This window comes from Neofelis nebulosa, chromosome 2, assembly GCF_028018385.1.
Source record: "Neofelis nebulosa isolate mNeoNeb1 chromosome 2, mNeoNeb1.pri, whole genome shotgun sequence".
Classification (NCBI taxonomy): Eukaryota; Metazoa; Chordata; class Mammalia; order Carnivora; family Felidae; genus Neofelis; species Neofelis nebulosa.
In genome coordinates, this window is record NC_080783.1 from 34,225,317 (window position 1) to 34,243,243 (window position 17,927).

General features: G+C 37.1%; 1 protein-coding gene across 7 annotated transcripts in view; it reads left to right on the top strand.

Moving 5' to 3' along the window:
* LOC131500223 (transmembrane protein 237) overlaps positions 1-17,682 on the top strand; it is a 73,338-nt gene extending 55,656 nt beyond the window's left edge. For 6 of the 7 annotated variants that reach the window (XM_058709088.1, XM_058709068.1, XM_058709078.1 and 3 more), the window contains 8 exons: positions 2,227-2,347; positions 3,087-3,244; positions 11,322-11,445; positions 11,742-11,933; positions 13,335-13,408; positions 14,067-14,160; positions 14,966-15,087; positions 17,055-17,682. In XM_058709088.1, coding sequence (XP_058565071.1) covers positions 2,227-2,347; positions 3,087-3,244; positions 11,322-11,445; positions 11,742-11,933; positions 13,335-13,408; positions 14,067-14,160; positions 14,966-15,087; positions 17,055-17,122 — 953 coding nt within the window. In that variant the 3' untranslated portion in view covers positions 17,123-17,682. Of the gene's footprint in view, positions 1-2,226; positions 2,348-3,086; positions 3,245-11,321; positions 11,446-11,741; positions 11,934-13,334; positions 13,409-14,066; positions 14,161-14,280; positions 14,307-14,965; positions 15,088-17,054 lie in introns of all 7 variants that reach the window. The other variant, XR_009256188.1, reaches the window with a different exon arrangement.
* The last annotated feature ends 245 nt before the right edge of the window (positions 17,683-17,927 follow it).

The following is a 17,927-nucleotide window of genomic DNA, read 5'->3' on the forward strand; positions in this document are numbered from 1 at the left end:
TTTTCTTGGGTCTTGAGTTTGATAAGTTCTTTATAGATTTTGGATGCTAACCCTTTATCTGATATGTCATTTGCAAATATCTTCTCCCATTCTGTTGGTTGCCTTTTAGTTTTGCTAATTGTTTCCTTCGCAGTGCAGAAACTTTTTATTTTGTTGAGGTCCCAGTAGTTCATTTTTGCTTTTGTTTCCCTTGCCTCCAGAGACGTGTTGAGTAAGAAGTTGCTGTGGGCAAGATCAAAGAGGTTTTTGCCTGCTTTCTCCTCAAGGATTTTGATGGCTTCCTGTCTTACATTGAGGTCTTTCATCCATTTTGAGTTTATTTTTGTGTATGGTGTAAGAAAGTGGTCGAGGTTCATTCTTCTGCATGTCGCTGTCCAGTTTTCCCAGCACCACTTGCTGAATAGACTGTCTTTATTCCATTGGATATTATTTCCTGCTTTGACAAAGATTGGTTGGCCATACGTTTGTGGGTCCATTTCTGGGTTCTCTGTTCTGCTGCATTGATCTGAGTGTCTGTTCTTGTGCCAGTACGATACTGTCTTGATGATTACAGCTTTGTAGTATAGCTTGAAGTCTGGGATTGTGATGCCTCCTGCTTTGGTTTTCTTTTTCAAGATTGCTTTGGCTATTCAGGGTGTTTTCTGGTTCCATACAAATTTTAGGATTATTTGTTCTAGCTCTGGGAAGAATGCTGGTGTTATTTTGATAGGGATTGCATTGAATATTTAGATTGCTTTGCGTAGTATCGACATTTTAACAATATTTGTTCTTCCTATGCCGGAGCATGGAATCTTTTTCCATTTCTTTGTGTCTTCTTCAATTTCTTTCATAAGCTTTCTATAGTTTTCAGTATATAGATTTTTCACCTCTTTGGTTAGATTTATTCCTAGGTATTTTATGGTTTTTTGTGCAACTGTAAATGGGATCAATTCCTTGATTTCTCTGTCGATTCATTGTTGGTGTATAGGAATGCAACCGATTTCTGTGCATTGATTTTATATCCTGCTACTTTGCTGAATTCATAGATAAGTTCTAGCAGTTTTTTGGTGGAATCTTTAGGGTTTTCCATATAGAGTGTCATGTCATCTGCGAAGAGTGAAAGTTTGACCTCCTCCTGGCCGATTTGGATGCCTTTTATTTCTTTGTGTTGTCTGATTGCAGAGGCTAAGACTTCTAATACTATGTTGAATAACAGTGGCGAGAGTGGACATCCCTGTCTTGTTCCTGACTTTAGGGGGAAAGCTCTCAGTTTTTCCCCACTGAGGATGATATTAGCGTTTGGGTCTTTCATATATGGCTTTTATGATCTTGAGGTATGATCCTTCTATCCCTACTTTCTTGACGGTTTTTATCAAGAAAGGATGTTGTATTTTGTCAAATGCTTTCTCTGCATCTACTGAGAGGATCATATGGTTTTTGTCCTTTCTTTTATTAATGTGATAAATCATGTTAATTGTTTTGTGGATATTGAACCAGCCCTGCATCCCAGGTATAAATCCCACTTGGTTGTGGTGAATAATTTTTTTAATGTTGTTGGATCTGGTTGGCTAATGTATTGTTGAGGATTTTTGCATCCATGATCATCAAGGAAATTGGTGGTCATGATCACCCCCTTTTTAGTGGGGTCTCTGTCTGGTTTTGGAATCAAGGTAATGCTGGCTTCATAGAAAGTTTGGAAGTTTTCCTTCCATTTCTATTTTTTGGAACAGTTTCAAGAGAATAGGTGTTAACTCTTCCTTAAATGTTTGGTAGAATTCCCCTGGAAAGCCATCTGGCCCTGGATCTTGTGTTTTGGCAGATTTTTGATTACTAATTCGATTTCCTTACTGGTTATGGGTCTGTTCAAATTTTCCATTTCTTCCAGTTTCAGTTTTGGCAGTGTATATGTTTCTAGGAATTTTTCCATTTCTTCTAGATTGCCCATTTTATTGGTATATAATTGCTCATAATATTCTCTTATTACTGTTTTTATTTCTGCTGTGCTGGTTGTGATCTCTCCTCTTTCATTCTTGATTTTATTTATTTGGGTCCTTTCCTTTTTCCTTTTGATCAAACTGGCTAGTGGTTTATCAATTTTGTTAATTCTTTCAAAGAACCAGCTTTTGGTTTCATTGATCTGTTCTACTCTAATTAGAATTTTTAAAGTTCTCTTGTCTTACAAGTTTTATACATTACTTTTCTTTCTATGTTGTAGTAACTTGAAAATTTAATATACTTTATTTTCAGAATTGGAGACTTCCTTTGCCCAAAAGAAGGCATCCAGTTCATCTTTATTACGAAATGAAAATGGTATTCATATGGAGCCAACTGAGGAGGTGGTTATTCAGAAACCTCGAAGGAAGACAAAGTAAGAATTATGTGTCCTTCTAAATATTCTTCAGGGACACTATGCTACTTAATTCAGAGCTCTCAAGTTGTAGGTTTGGATTAAGTCATATTAAATACAGTAATTAAGATTACAAAAATATCAGTTAAACCAACCTAATGATAGATTTGAAAAGAGTAAACAACTGCAAATGTAAAATACTATACTTAAATTAAAAATTTAGGAGCTATCTCTAAGAAAGATGAACATCAATAGAAGATATTATATGAATAGCAAAAAGTTAGATACTAAACATACTGAAATTTGAAGGTAATATTAATAAAATGGTCTGTTGTGATATATTTTCTCATGTTAATAGAATTCAAACTGTGATTATTTCAGCAATAAAAAATTGTGTATTTTAGCATAGGAAATTAAGTCTCGGATAAAATAGAATGAGATACTTTAAAGAAGTTATATAACACTATTGTTTGTTTTTGGAAATTACCCAATAAATAGTGATCAATATTTGTATACAATCCTATCATTTTAAGTTTGGAAAGAACCTTACAAATCTAGTTCAGTCACTTCATTTTCCAGATGAGAAAACTGAGGCCCACATAAATATATGTGACTTGCTGCACATAACAGTTAATAATCCATTTGAGTAAAACCAAATTTCTCGATTCCCAAGTCTAGAGCTCTTTTACAGGTACCTCCTTATGTGTGTCTGTTAAAATACAGTAATAATCCATTTTTCTTACATTCTTCCTGATTACAGGAAAACCCAGCCAGCAGAATTACAGTATGCCAATGAACTAGGAGTAGAAGATGAAGACATAATTACTGATGAGCAAAGCAGTCCAGAACAACAGTCTAGATTCACTGTACCCACAGGCATTAGCCAGCCTGTAGGCAAAGTGTTTGTGGAAAAAAGCCGTAAGTACTTCCGTGTGTTTGAATATGAGCTTTTTAGGAATGATACAAGGATATCCTTTTGCCTAGGAATTATATTTCTGGAAATCTGAATTAAGGAAATAAAAATATGAACAAAAATTTATAAACAAAGCTAACCATCATATTGTTATTCTTGAGAGTGAAAAACTGCAAACAATATAAATATAAAATGGAAGGGGCATGATTTCAGTCAGTTATGGTATGTCTGTATAATAAAATCTTCCATACCATTAAAAATAATGTTTACAGAGAATTTTTAATTTCATGGAAAGATTTAAAATTTTTTTAATGTTTTTATTTTTGAGAGTGAGAGAGAGACAAAGAGAGACAGAGCATGAGTGGGGGAGGGGCAGAGAGAGAGAGAGGGAGACACAGAATCTGAAGCAGTCTCCAGACTCTGAGCTGTCAGCACAGAGCCCAATGTGGGACACAAACTCTTGAACCATGAGATCATGACCTGAGCTGAAGTCCGATGCTTACCTGACGGAGCCACAGACGCCCCAATTCGTGGAAAGATTTAATGAAAAATAAACATACACACACATATGTAGTTTGAGCTCAACTGTAGAAAAATGTATAGGACAGAGTTCCGGAAGATGGCGGCGTAGGAGGACGCTGGGCTCACCGCGCATCCTGCTGATCACTTAGATTCCACCTACACCTGCCTAAAGAACCCAGAAAACCGCCAGAGGATTAGCAGAACGGAGTCTCCGGAGCCAAGCGCAGACGAGAGGCCCACGGAAGAGGGTAGGAAGGGCGGCGAGGCGGTGCGCGCTCCACGGACTGGCGGGAGGGAGCCGGGGCGGAGGGGCGGCTCGCCGGCCAAGCAGAGCCCCCGAGTCTGGCTGGCAAAAGCGGAGGGGCCGGACGGACTGTGTTCCGACAGCAAGCGCGACTTAGCGTCTGGGAGGTCAGAAGTTAACAGCTCTGCTCAGAAAGCGGGAAGGCTGGAGGACAAAGGGAGGGAGAGCTGCTGAGCCCCCCGGACGGCAGAGCTCAGCTTGGCGGGGAACAAAGGCGCTCGCCAGCGCCATCTCCCCCGCCCATCCCCCAGCCAAAATCCCAAAGAGAACCAGTTCCTGCCAGGGAACTTGCTCGCTCCCCGCAAACACCCAACTCTGTGCTTCTGCGGAGCCAAACCTCCGGCAGCGGATCTGACTCCCTCCCGCTGCCACAGGGCCCCTCCTGAAGTGGATCACCTAAGGAGAAGCGAGCTAAGCCTGCCCCTCCCGCCCCCGTGCACCTTGCCTACCCACCCCAGCTAATACGCCAGCTCCCCAGCACCACAAGCCTGGCAGTGTGCAAGTAGACCAGACGGGCCACGCCACCCCACAGTGAATCCCGCCCCTAGGAGAGGGGAAGAGAAGGCACACACCAGTCTGACTGTGGCCCCAGCGGTGGGCTGGGGGCAGACATCAGGTCGGACTGCGGCCCCGCCCACCAACTCCAGTTATACACCACAGCACGGGGGAAGTGCCCTGCGGGTCCTCACCACTCCAGGGACTGTCCAAAATGACCAAACGGAAGAATTCCCCTCAGAAGAATCTCCAGGAAATAACAACAGCTAATGAACTGATCAAAAAGGATTTAAATAATAAAACAGAAAGTGAATTTAGAATAATAGTCATAAAATTAATCGCTGGGCTTGAAAACAGTATACAGGACAGCAGAGAATCTCTTGCCACAGAGATCAAGGGACTAAGGAACAGTCACGAGGAGCTGAAAAACGCTTTAAACGAAATGCAAAACAAAATGGAAACCACGACGGCTCGGATTGAAGAGGCAGAGGAGAGAATAGGTGAACTAGAAGATAAAGTTATGGAGAAAGAGGAAGCTGAAAGAAAGAGAGATAAAAAAAATCCAGGAGTATGAGGGGAAAATTAGAGAACTAAGTGATACACTAAAAAGAAATAATATACACATAATTGGTATTCCAGAGGAGGAAGAGAGAGGGAAAGGTGCTGAAGGGGTACTTGAAGAAATTATAGCTGAGAACTTCCCTGAACTGGGGAAGGAAAAAGGCATTGAAATCCAAGAGGCACAGAGAACTCCCTTCAGACGTAACTTGAATCGATCTTCTGCACGACATATCATAGTGAAACTGGCAAAATACAAGGATAAAGAGAAAATTCTGAAAGCAGCAAGGGATAAACATGCCCTCACATATAAAGGGAGACCTATAAGACTCGTGACTGATCTCTCCTTTGAAACTTGGCAGGCCAGAAAGGCTTGGCACGATATCTTCAGTGTGCTAAACAGAAAAAATATGCAGCTGAGAATCCTTTATCCAGCAAGTCTGTCATTTAGAATAGAAGGAGAGATAAAGGTCTTCCCAAACAAACAAAAACTGAAGGAATTTGTCACCACGAAACCAGCCCTACAAGAGATCCTAAGGGGGATCCTGTGAGACAAAGTACCAGAGACATCACTACAAGCCTAAAACATACAGACATCACAATGACTCTAAACCCGTATCTTTCTATAATAACACTGAATGTAAATGGATTAAATGCGCCAACCAAAAGACATAGGGTATCAGAATGGATAAAAAAACAAGACCCATCTATTTGCTGTCTACAAGAGACTCATTTGAGATCTGAGGACACCTTTAGATTGAGAGTGAGGGGATGGAGAACTATTTATCATGCTACTGGAAGCCAAAAGAAAGCTGGAGTAGCCATACTTATATCAGACAAACTAGACTTTCAATTAAAGGCTGTAACAAGAGATGAAGAAGGGCATTATATAATAATTACAGGGTCTATCCATCAGGAAGAGCTAACAATTATAAATGTCTATGCGCCAAATACCGGAGCCCCCAGATATATAAAACAGTTACTCATAAACATAAGCAACCTTATTGATAAGAATGTGGTCATTGCAGGGGACTTTAACACACCACTTACAGAAATGGATAGATCATCTAGACACACAGTCAATAAAGAAACAAGGGCCCTGAATGATACATTGGATCAGATGGACTTGACAGATATATTTAGAACTCTGCATCCCAAAGCAACAGAATATACTTTCTTCTCGAGTGCACATGGAACATTCTCCAAGATAGATCATATACTGGGTCACAAAACAGCCCTTCATAAGTTTACAAGAATTGAAATTATACCATGCATACTTTCAGACCACAATGCTATGAAGCTTGAAATCAACCACAGGAAAAAGTCTGGAAAACCTCCAAAAGCATGGAGGTTAAAGAACACCCTACTAACGAATGAGTGGGTCAACCAGGCAATTAGAGAAGAAATTAAAAAATATATGGAAACAAACGAAAATGAAAATACAACAATCCAAACGCTTTGGGACGCAGCGAAGGCAGTCCTGAGAGGAAAATACATTGCAATCCAGGCCTATCTCAAGAAACAAGAAAAATCCCAAATACAAAATCTAACAGCACACCTAAAGGAAATAGAGGCAGAACAGCAAAGGCAGCCTAAACCCAGCAGAAGAAGAGAAATCATAAAGATCAGAGCAGAAATAAACAATATAGAATCTAAAAAAACTGTAGAGCAGATCAACGAAACCAAGAGTTGGTTTTTTGAAAAAATAAACAAAATTGACAAACCTCTAGCCAGGCTTCTCAAAAAGAAAAGGGAGATGACCCAAATAGATAAAATCATGAATGAAAATGGAATTATTACAACCAGTCCCTCAGAGATACAAACAATTATCAGGGAATACTATGAAAAATTATATGCCAACAAATTGGACAACCTGGAAGAAATGGACAAATTCCTAAACACCCACACTCTTCCAAAACTCAATCAGGAGGAAATAGAAAGCTTGAACAGACCCATAACCAGCGAAGAAATTGAATCGGTTATCAAAAATCTCCCAACAAATAAGAGTCCAGGACCAGATGGCTTCCCAGGGGAGTTCTACCAGACGTTTAAAGCAGAGATAATACCTATCCTTCTCAAGCTATTCCAAGAAATAGAAAGGGAAGGAAAACTTCCAGACTCATTCTATGAAGCCAGTATTACTTTGATTCCTAAACCAGACAGAGACCCAGTAAAAAAAGAGAACTACAGGCCAATATCCCTGATGAATATGGATGCAAAAATTCTCAATAAGATACTAGCAAATCGAATTCAACAGCATATAAAAAGAATTATTCACCATGATCAAGTGGGATTCATTCCTGGGATGCAGGGCTGGTTCAACATTCGCAAATCGATCAACGTGATACATCACATTAACAAAAAAAAAGAGAAGAACCATATGATCCTGTCAATCGATGCAGAAAAGGCCTTTGACAAAATCCAGCACCCTTTCTTAATAAAAACCCTTGAGAAAGTCGGGATAGAAGGAACATACTTAAAGATCATAAAAGCCATTTATGAAAAGCCCACAGCTAACATCATCCTCAATGGGGAAAAACTGAGAGCTTTTTCCCTGAGATCAGGAACACGACAGGGATGCCCACTCTCACCGCTGCTGTTTAATATAGTGCTGGAAGTTCTAGCATCAGCAATCAGACAACAAAAGGAAATCAAAGGCATCCAAATTGGCAAAGATGAAGTCAAGCTTTCGCTTTTTGCAGATGACATGATATTATACATGGAAAATCCGATAGACTCCACCAAAAGTCTGCTAGAACTGATACATGAATTCAGCAAAGTTGCCGGATACAAAATCAATGTACAGAAATCAGTTGCATTCTTATACACTAACAATGAAGCAACAGAAAGACAAATAAAGAAACTGATCCCATTCACAATTGCACCAAGAAGCATAAAATACCTAGGAATAAATCTAACCAAAGATGTCAAAGATCTGTATGCTGAAAACTATAGAAAGCTTATGCAGGTAATTGAAGAAGATATAAAGAAATGGAAAGACATTCCCTGCTCATGGATTGGAAGAATAAATATTGTCAAAATGTCAATACTACCCAAAGCTATCTACACATTCAATGCAATCCCAATCAAAATTGCACCAGCATTCTTCTCGAAACTAGAACAAGCAATCCTAAAATTCATATGGAACCACAAAAGGCCCCGAATAGCCAAAGTAATTTTGAAGAAGAAGACCAAAGCAGGAGGCATCACAATCCCAGACTTTAGCCTCTACTACAAAGCTGTCATCATCAAGACAGCATGGTATTGGCATAAAAACAGACACATAGACCAATGGAATCGAATAGAAACCCCAGAACTAGACCCACAAACGTATGGCCAACTCATTTTTGACAAAGCAGGAAAGAACATCCAATGGAAAAAAGACAGTCTCTTTAACAAATGGTGCTGGGAGAACTGGACAGCAACATGCAGAAGGTTGAAACTAGACCACTTTCTCACACCATTCACAAAAATAAACTCAAAATGGATAAAGGACCTGAATGTGAGACAGGAAACCATCAAAACCTTAGAGAAGAAAGCAGGAAAAGACCTCTCTGACCTCAGCCGTAGCAATCTCTTACTCGGCACATCCCCAAAGGCAAGGGAATTAAAAGCAAAAGTGAATTACTGGGACCTTATGAAGATAAAAAGCTTCTGCACAGCAAAGGAAACAACCAACAAAACTAAAAGGCAACCAACGGAATGGGAAAAGATATTTGCAAATGACACATCGGACAAAGGGCTAGTATCCAAAATCTATAAAGAGCTCATCAAACTCCACACCCGAAAAACAAATAACCCAGTGAAGAAATGGGCAGAAAACATGAATAGACACTTCTCTAAAGAAGACATCCGGATGGCCAACAGGCACATGAAAAGATGTTCAACGTCGCTCCTCATCAGGGAAATACAAATCAAAACCACACTCAGATACCACCTCACGCCAGTCAGAGTGGCCAAAATGAAGAAATCAGGAGACTATAGATGCTGGAGAGGATGTGGAGAGACGGGAACCCTCTTGCACTGTTGGTGGGAATGCAAATTGGTGCAGCCGCTCTGGAAAGCAGTGTGGAGGTTCCTCAAAAAATTAAAAATAGACCTACCCTATGACCCAGCAATAGCACTGCTAGGAATTTATCCAAGGGATACAGGAGTACTGATGCATAGGGGCACTTGTACCCCAATGTTTATAGCAGCACTCTCAACAATCGCCAAATTATGGAAAGAGCCTAAATGTCCATCAACTGATGAATGGATAAAGAAATTGTGGTTTATATACACAATGGAATACTACGTGGCAATGAGAAAGAATGAAATATGGCCTTTTGTAGCAACGTGGATGGAACTGGAGAGTGTGATGCTAAGTGAAATAAGCCATACAGAGAAAGACAGATACCATATGGTTTCACTCTTATGTGGATCCTGAGAAACGTAACAGAAACCCATGGGGGAGGGGAAGGGAAAAAAAAAAAAAAGAGGTTAGAGTGGGAGAGAGCCAAAGCATAAGAGACTGTTAAAAACTGAGAACAAACTGAGGGTTGATGGGGGGTGGGAGGGAGGGCAGGGTGGGTGATGGGTATTGAGGAGGGCACCTTTTGGGATGAGCACTGGGTGTTGTATGGAAACCAATTTGACAGTAAATTTCATATATTAAAAAAAAAATGTATAGGACAAAAGACTAGAAGGAAATATGCCAAAATATTAATGTTGGTTGTTTCTGGGTTATGGGATTGTGGGTAACTTTGAAAATCTCCCACCCACTTTCACCCATTTCTTTATTTTTTGTTGTACTTTACCAGTTTTCAATAATGATGGTGGTGTTGGTGGTAGGGCAGATAATGATATGATTTTTATAATTACAAATAAATGAGAGAAAATACATGATGGTATTACCATATTAAATAAGAAATACAGTGTTGTAGCTCCATATTCTTTCTGACATTGATTATAAAACTCCATTTGCAGTGTTTAAGAAAAACATATGGGAAGCAAGATCATGACCACACATATCCATGAATATGCTGTGAATATGCTGCTTAAAGAACTCAAATGAAAAATAAACATTGGTATTAAAATTTATAATTTAGATTTTATGTAAATTATTTTAGAATTTGTATTCTATAAGATCCCATGTGAGGCATCTTGGAGTTCTTAGCCAGTGAAAGACTTGTGATCCCGAGAGGCTGACTTAGACAGGGTCTCGAAGTAGGTTAGTGCAGAACTGGGACTTGAACTGAGGTTATATGACTATTCTAGTCAAGCACTTTTACTAGTATACTATGTTGGTTTTTAATTTACTTCTGTTTTTAAGCAATATCGCTCAATCCTCACTTTTAAGCAATATCTATTTTTTATAGTCTGTTTTTAAGCAATGTCACTGAATCCTCATTTTTATTCTTGTTTCCCTTAGCACAGAAACTTCCCTCCTAGAATAACTGACCATAAAAGACACCAGTTGCCTGCCCAGAAGTTGTGTTTTCTGAGGGAAAATTAGGTCTTGCACCTCTGTCTTTCATCCTCCCAAATACTTGACAGCCAGATTTGGCAAAGATAATTGAAATGGAACCTTACCTGCTTCCTGAGGTCTGTTTGTGGATTGGTAGATCTACAAGAAGGAGCCTTGTCAACAGTAAAAGGATAATGCTCTGCTCACACAGTGTTGTGGTGCTGACACTTGAACAGATACTTGTCACAGGAATTTTATGTTTATAAAACAACCCCTTTCCACTCTGTCATCACAGAATGCCATGCTACACACACTGGCAATTTTTCCTAAGAAATTTGAAGTGTTTTCAAACATTGACTTAGCTTTATAGTGTTGGCATTTGAACTTTAATAAACTAACATCTCAAAATTAGAATATTTTGGATTATGTCATGTTAAAGGTTTCTAGACTTTGTTCTGGGTGGAAAGTTCATTATTTCATTAAATGTAATTGATTTCCAAAACTGTTACTTTAACATCTATTTTGGGATGAGAAGGAAATATATGGACTTTGTTTATTTTTCTTAAAGATAAAAAAATAGTATATTTAAGCAACCAAAAGAGAAGAGCCTTCTGAAATCGGGACTGGATCAGGGAGAGTTTTTAGATAGAAAAACCACAAAATCTCAGTCTGAGGGTTCTTACAGTGTGAAATAATGTAAACAGCCTGCCAGGGTTCAATGTTACTAGTTGTTGATAAGTGTGTAATGTGTTCTTAGGGAGATTCCAGGCTGCTGATCGTTCAGAGTTGATAAAGACCACAGAAAATATAGAGGTGTCAATGGACGTGAAGCTTTCCTGGACGACCAGAGATGTTGCACTCTCAGTGCACCGGGCTTTCAGGTGACTGCTTTTGTTGGACTTTTCTTAAAACAGATATTCCATAATTTTTTAAAAAATAAGTCTTGATTATTCTATACTGTGAACAAAATTGACAACTTAAAATAGTAAATAGGCATATTTTTTAAAATATTTAATTGGAGTTAAATCATCTGCCTATCAATGTGATAAAAAGAAAAAGCTTGGTTTTAGTTTTTTGAAATGTTGAGTTTTATTCTTACATGTGAAGAGATTTAAAAAATGTTTTAGCTTTTTGCTTTAGTAATGCGTGTGTAATAATTAAACCCTTTTCCATTCAGGATGATTGGTCTCTTTTCCCATGGCTTCTTGGCTGGCTGTGCTGTGTGGAATATTGTTTTCATATATATTCTGGCAGGAGATCAGCTTTCTAACCTCTCAAACCTTCTGCAACAGTATAAGACCTTAGCATATCCATTCCAGAGTCTTCTCTACTTGCTTTTGGCTCTAAGTACAGTTTCAACTTTTGACAGGTAAGATTATTGTGACTGCACATCCCTGTAACTTTTCTTCAGAAATGTTGAGCATTGTCCCTATGACAGTTTTCAAAAGAGAATTAATATTACTTTGACTTTTTTTTTTAAAAGCCAGTCTGTTTCCGTTTTTGGGGGGCAGGAGGGGATGGGAATACTCTCAACAAAAGCATCTCCCAAATCTAAACCCATTCCAGCATCAACTCTGAATTTAAAATTTCTTCCAAATATAGTCAATGAAAACAGTTCCAAATATCATCTTCCAAATCATCTGAATCAGGAATAGGTGAGACTCTGGGTATTGTATGAGTTTCCTAGGTTTCCTGTAACAAAGTACAGTTGACCCTTGAAAATCTCAGGGGTTGGGTGTGCTGACCCCTTGCAAGTCAAAAATTGATATATAAGTCTTGACTCCCTCAGAGAACTTAACTAATAACCTACTGTTGACCAGAAGCCTCACCAATAACATAAATAGTTGATTACCACATATTTTGTATGTTATATGTATTACATACTGTATTCTTCTAAAAAATTAAGCCAGGAAAAACAAAAGTTATTAAGAAACTCATAAGGAAAATACATTTACAGTACTGCACTATATTTATTGAAAAAAATCTGCGTGTAATCGGACCTATGCGGTTCAACCCTGTGTTATTCAAGGGTCAATTGTATTACAGACTGGGTGGCTTAAAGCAACAGGGATTTATTCCCTCTCAGTTTCGGAGGCTAGAATTCTGAAATCAAGGTGTTGGCCAGGTTGGTTCCTTTCTGGAGGGCTGGATCAAGAGTCTCTTCCACGTCTTTCCTTAGCTTCCAGTGGTTACTGGCAATCCTTGGAGTTCCTTGGTTTGTAGGCACATCACTCCAACTTCTGCTTTTTTTGTCACGTGATGGTCTTCCCTTCTCTCCTTCTAAGGACGCCAGTTGTATTGAATTAGGGCCCATTCTAATGGCCTCATATTAACTTGGTTACATCTGTAAAGACCCTATTTCCAAATAAGGTCATGTTCACAGGAAAAGGGGGAAGGGGCTAGAAGTTCAACATGTCTTTGAGAACACAATTCAACCCTTTAAGAAAAACAACTTAAAGCCTAATGATATGGGTAATACAAAGAGGTAGAATCTAATGAAATTTTGCAGTTCATGTTTAATTTGTTAAGAATGTCTTAACTCCAAAAGAATATTGACTAAATATTAATCTAGTTAAATGTTTTATGTGGCTTTTGTAAATAAGATATTCTTTCATGTGTGTTTATATAAACTGTAGCCACTTAAAGCTTAATAATAGACAATGTATGTGGTAGCATTAGAATAGAGAAGGAAAAAAATGATAGTCAAGAGAGTATAGTTTTGTGAGAGGTTTACGAATGCACTGTGACAAGCGGATTTTGTATTTTCTAGGATCGACTTTGCTAAAACATCAGTAGCAATCCGAAATTTTCTTGCCCTGGATCCTACAGCTTTAGCATCTTTCTGTGAGTAAATAGTTTAATTTGATAATTGTATAATACTTGAATTACACTGTAATTTTGAACCAAGAAAAGTTTAATTTTACTTTTAGAAAGATTTTATGTTATTGCTACTTATAAACATTACTTATAGATGTCCAGTGGAATTTGCAATTAAAAAAATATGATAGGCATAATTTTGATAGAATTGTTTTCCAGTACAGGTTGATCTAGATACCTTTTAAAAGCTTGATTTGTCTTATATTTTGTAATGTTTCAGTTTTGTATTTTCTACTTGATATTAAACAGATTCAGCTGGCATGGCATTTCAGTAACATATACTATTTTATATCTTTTTGATAATTTGGAATACATTTTGTTCTAAATTATGAGAGTATTAATAAAACTAGTTTTAAGACCTTGAGTAAGTAATTTAATTTCTTAAGAGACCTTTAGGTTCTTATAATTTCTAATGATGAAATAATGAGCATCTCAAAATACCCTTCTGCATCTATATTCTTGAAAATTAAAATAAGGTTAGCCAGCCTATTGAAATTGATCACATGAATTTCTTTTATGTCATCATTCCCCAAAGTATAGAGTTTTGACCTTAAAGTAATCTATAAATTCAAAATAAACTAGGTTGTTAAAAATACATTAGTAATTTCATTTGTCTTTTTCTCAGTGTACTTTACTGCTCTTATATTATCTCTGAGTCAGCAAATGACAAGTGACAGAATTCACCTTTACACACCTTCGTCTGTTAATGGTAGCCTCTGGTAAGAACTCACAATAGCATTAGCAATTGTTGATGTAAAATAACAGCAACAGCTGGAGTAATGGTACTGTTCTTATCCTTCTACTCTCCTACGTGTTTTCATTTAAAAATAATAATGAAGGCCCTGTTTTTGTTTCCAAAATTATGGTAAGAAAATACCTATTACCCTATTACCTTGGTTAATGGATAACGGTTGCTATTGGATTGCATTTTTAATGAAATGTACTCTTTTTATAAGTCTGTTTTAAATCTATTAAGTTACAGTTGTAAGATCAGTCATAGACCATGAACTAGAGAAGCCTTGTACCTTTGCCCCCAATCAGGGGCCTAATACTCCAGAATGGTGATGGGAGTGGGTAGCTGGGATGCAGTCAGAAATGCTACTAGAAAAGCAATGCTAGAAAGAGAACAATCTAAGGAGAACCAGCCTCCACAGATCAGTGGCCAGTCATGAAGCTGACAGGTGAGTTGAGAGTCAAGTTCACAAAACTGAGAGGGGCAGTCTTTTTTGTGACAGTAGCTAGGGACATGAGTAGCACCACAGTAGATGGAAGGGAAACCTAGGAAATTTGTTTGGCGATAGAGTTCAGTAACCTTTGAACCTTTATTCTCATGGTGTGTGTGTGTGTATATATATATATATATATATATGGTGTATTTTATAGGGAAATTATATGTTGTATACTTATTTCATGCTTGTTGTTTCTCTAGGTGAGAACTAATTTTTTTAAAGTTCCTTAAAGAGATATATTTGGATATATGAACCTAAATGAAGATATTTCTAATGAGTGTTTGTGTGTCTTTAGGGCAGCAGGAGTTGAGGAACAGGTTCTCCAGCCATGGATTGTAGTGAATCTGGTGGTGGCCCTTCTGGTTGGACTATCATGGCTTTTTTTGTCTTACAGGCCAGGCATGGATCTTAGTGAAGGTATTAAAGAAGAAATAGTATAAGAATATCATGAAATCTTTTGACTTTATAAATTTTCTTTTATTGAATATAGCTTATAATATTCTGATAACAAAGCTGTGTTTAAAGTAAAATAATGAAAGAAGAGTAACAGTAAAGTGGTGAAACAATGCCAGGAGAAGCAGTGAGAGTCTAAGAGAGTTGGAGCCCTAGAGTACTTAGTAAAAGTCTTCTGTGGCCCATGTACATATTTATATTTAGGAGGTAATTCTTCTCTTGGAACCCTTCAAGTATTTTATAGAGAGTCTTTGCTCTTCATTTCTTTTGATCTCCTTCTGATCAAAGTATCTCTTAATTTGAAATAAATCATGCTTCATCTATGTAGCTTTTATCAGATATATTCATTCTTACCTCCTCTACCTGGCACAAATTCTTAACCCTTCATTGTCTAATGAAATATGTAGTAATCCTAGCTTTAGTGTGCTTGGTGGAAAGTGAGATTTACTAGTATCTATTGTCCCCAGACCCTTTTTGGAACATCTGGAGAAGAGGAATCATATTAGCAAACTGATAGCCCTTGAGAACAGCTTTAGGAACTGCTTAGTATTTCTAGTGTAACTTGTATTTCTTTAGCAGATGTTCCCGAGTTTCACCCTTGAATCTCTTTGATATTTTCTGGACTTTGGTTATTTATTCTTGATTGGTTAAATATCCTGAGCCTTTGTGATTTGATCAACTAATTATAACCTCAGAAGTCTAAGAATTGAGAATCTTTCCAATATTTCCATTTGTAAAAACTAAATCTGGTATATTCTTATTCACAAATGTACCTTTTGCATAATTCTCATGTTCCTTCACTGAATATTCTGTTGCTTTGTTCCTTTTGGAGTATTTGAAGTATATTTACAAGTTGTCTGAGGCTTTGTTTTGCTATTTCCTATTTTCACTCAGCATAGTTTTGTCATTCAAGGAATTTTTCAGGTAATATTTATATTGGAGGACTTTATTTTACTAAATTTCTCAGGTCTTCTTTTTCTTTATGTCTTGATATTTTGATAAATTACACACCTATATGCTAAGTAATAGTTTACATGTAGAAATGTCAACTAATAACATTCCACACTATGATTGGGATTGAAGCTGGATCGAGCTAGATTTGTGCAGATTTCTGGGCTCCTGCTCTCTTTTAGGGCCGTGTGAGTCATAAAACATTTTTATTTCTATGTGGATAAAAAGTGTAAATATAAAATGAGGATGATAATAACTTGCTTATTGGGTTGTTATGGTGATTAAATGGGATAAGACATTTAAGATAAACGGGCACACGCCTCGTGTCAGTCCCAAGTCCTTGCTCTTCATCTGCCCCTCCGTTGTAGGTTATCATGGTCACTATAGAATTAGACATTTTAACTGTTTAATAATCCCAAGTTCTCTAAGTGACTTAAATTTTCTGGTAAGCGTTATTGTCTCCATTATATATGTTTTATTTTTCAGTGGTTTACAGTACATTTAAAATTTAAACATTTTAAAATGCACTATTTGTACATTTGTCATTTACTTGCTTTTATTTATTTTTTAAAAGTTTATTTATTTATTTTGAAAGAGAGAGAGCAGCATGAGCAGGGGAGGAGCAGAGAGAGATAAAGGGAGAATTCCAAGCAGGCTCTGTGCTGACAGTATGGAGCCTGCTTGGAATTCTCTCTCTCTGCCCTTCCTCTGTTCTCTCTCTCTCTCTCTCTCTCTCTCTCTCAGAATAAATAAATAAACTTAAAAAAAAAGTCGGATGCTTAACTGAACCACTCATGTGCTCCTCACTCACCTTTTAAATCAGATTTCATTATTAAAAATTCTTATTTGTACTTGAGAGTTTTCTTTATATGTATTAAATATGTCAATATTTTGAGAATCTGTTTATAACTAAGCTGTAAAACTCTTTTTGAGGTACTGGGAAACCATTTTGAGTAAGATCTGTTGATTTTCTCTCCCAGAGTTGATGTTCTCCTCTGATGTGGAAGAGTATCCTGAAAAAGATAAAGGACTCAAAGCTTCTTCATGATGCCAGCTCACCTTCAGAATAATAATGACCCAGTATTTAGAATTTTTCCTATTCTTGTTTTTAAATGTATTTTTATAAGATGTGTGCAGGTGTATTTGGAATTGATTTTTTGATTATATAGTACTGAAAATTTCAAGATTATGGAAAATGTAAAAATTGTATCTCCAATTCATACCCAAACATTAATCTCTTTAGCATTATCATCTTAATGACAAAGGAGGTAATGAGCTAGAAAACAGCAGGTGAATGTGTTTATTTCCTGTTCTCTCAAGTTAGTTGCATTTATAATCATTACCTTGAAAAGCTCTAATACAGAAACATTAGTGTTACAAAATATATATCAGGTTTAAACATAAAATTTAGGGAGTAGGGAAGAAGGGGTCAAAAGGCCTTTATGTATTTTTAATGTCTCCTTACTGAATAAATTAAAATATGAAATTTGTCTTTTTGGAAACTGGCTTGGTGGTTGTGATTATATATCATGTAATAAATATACTGTAATTTAACTTGAAAGATGCTTTCCTTCATGACTAATAAAATGTACCTCTTCTGTTTGAAAAGTTTCATATTGGAACAACACCAAAATAAAGAGCTTTTGCATAGCAAAGGAAACCATCAACAAAATGAAAGGCAACCTACTAAATGGGAGAAGATATTTGCAAATATTTGATATATTTGATAAGGGGTTAATATCCAAAATATGTAAAGAACTTCTACAACTCAACACCAAAAAACAAATAATCTATTTAAAAAATGGACCTGAATTGACATTTTGCCAACAAAAACATACACATGGCTAACAGAT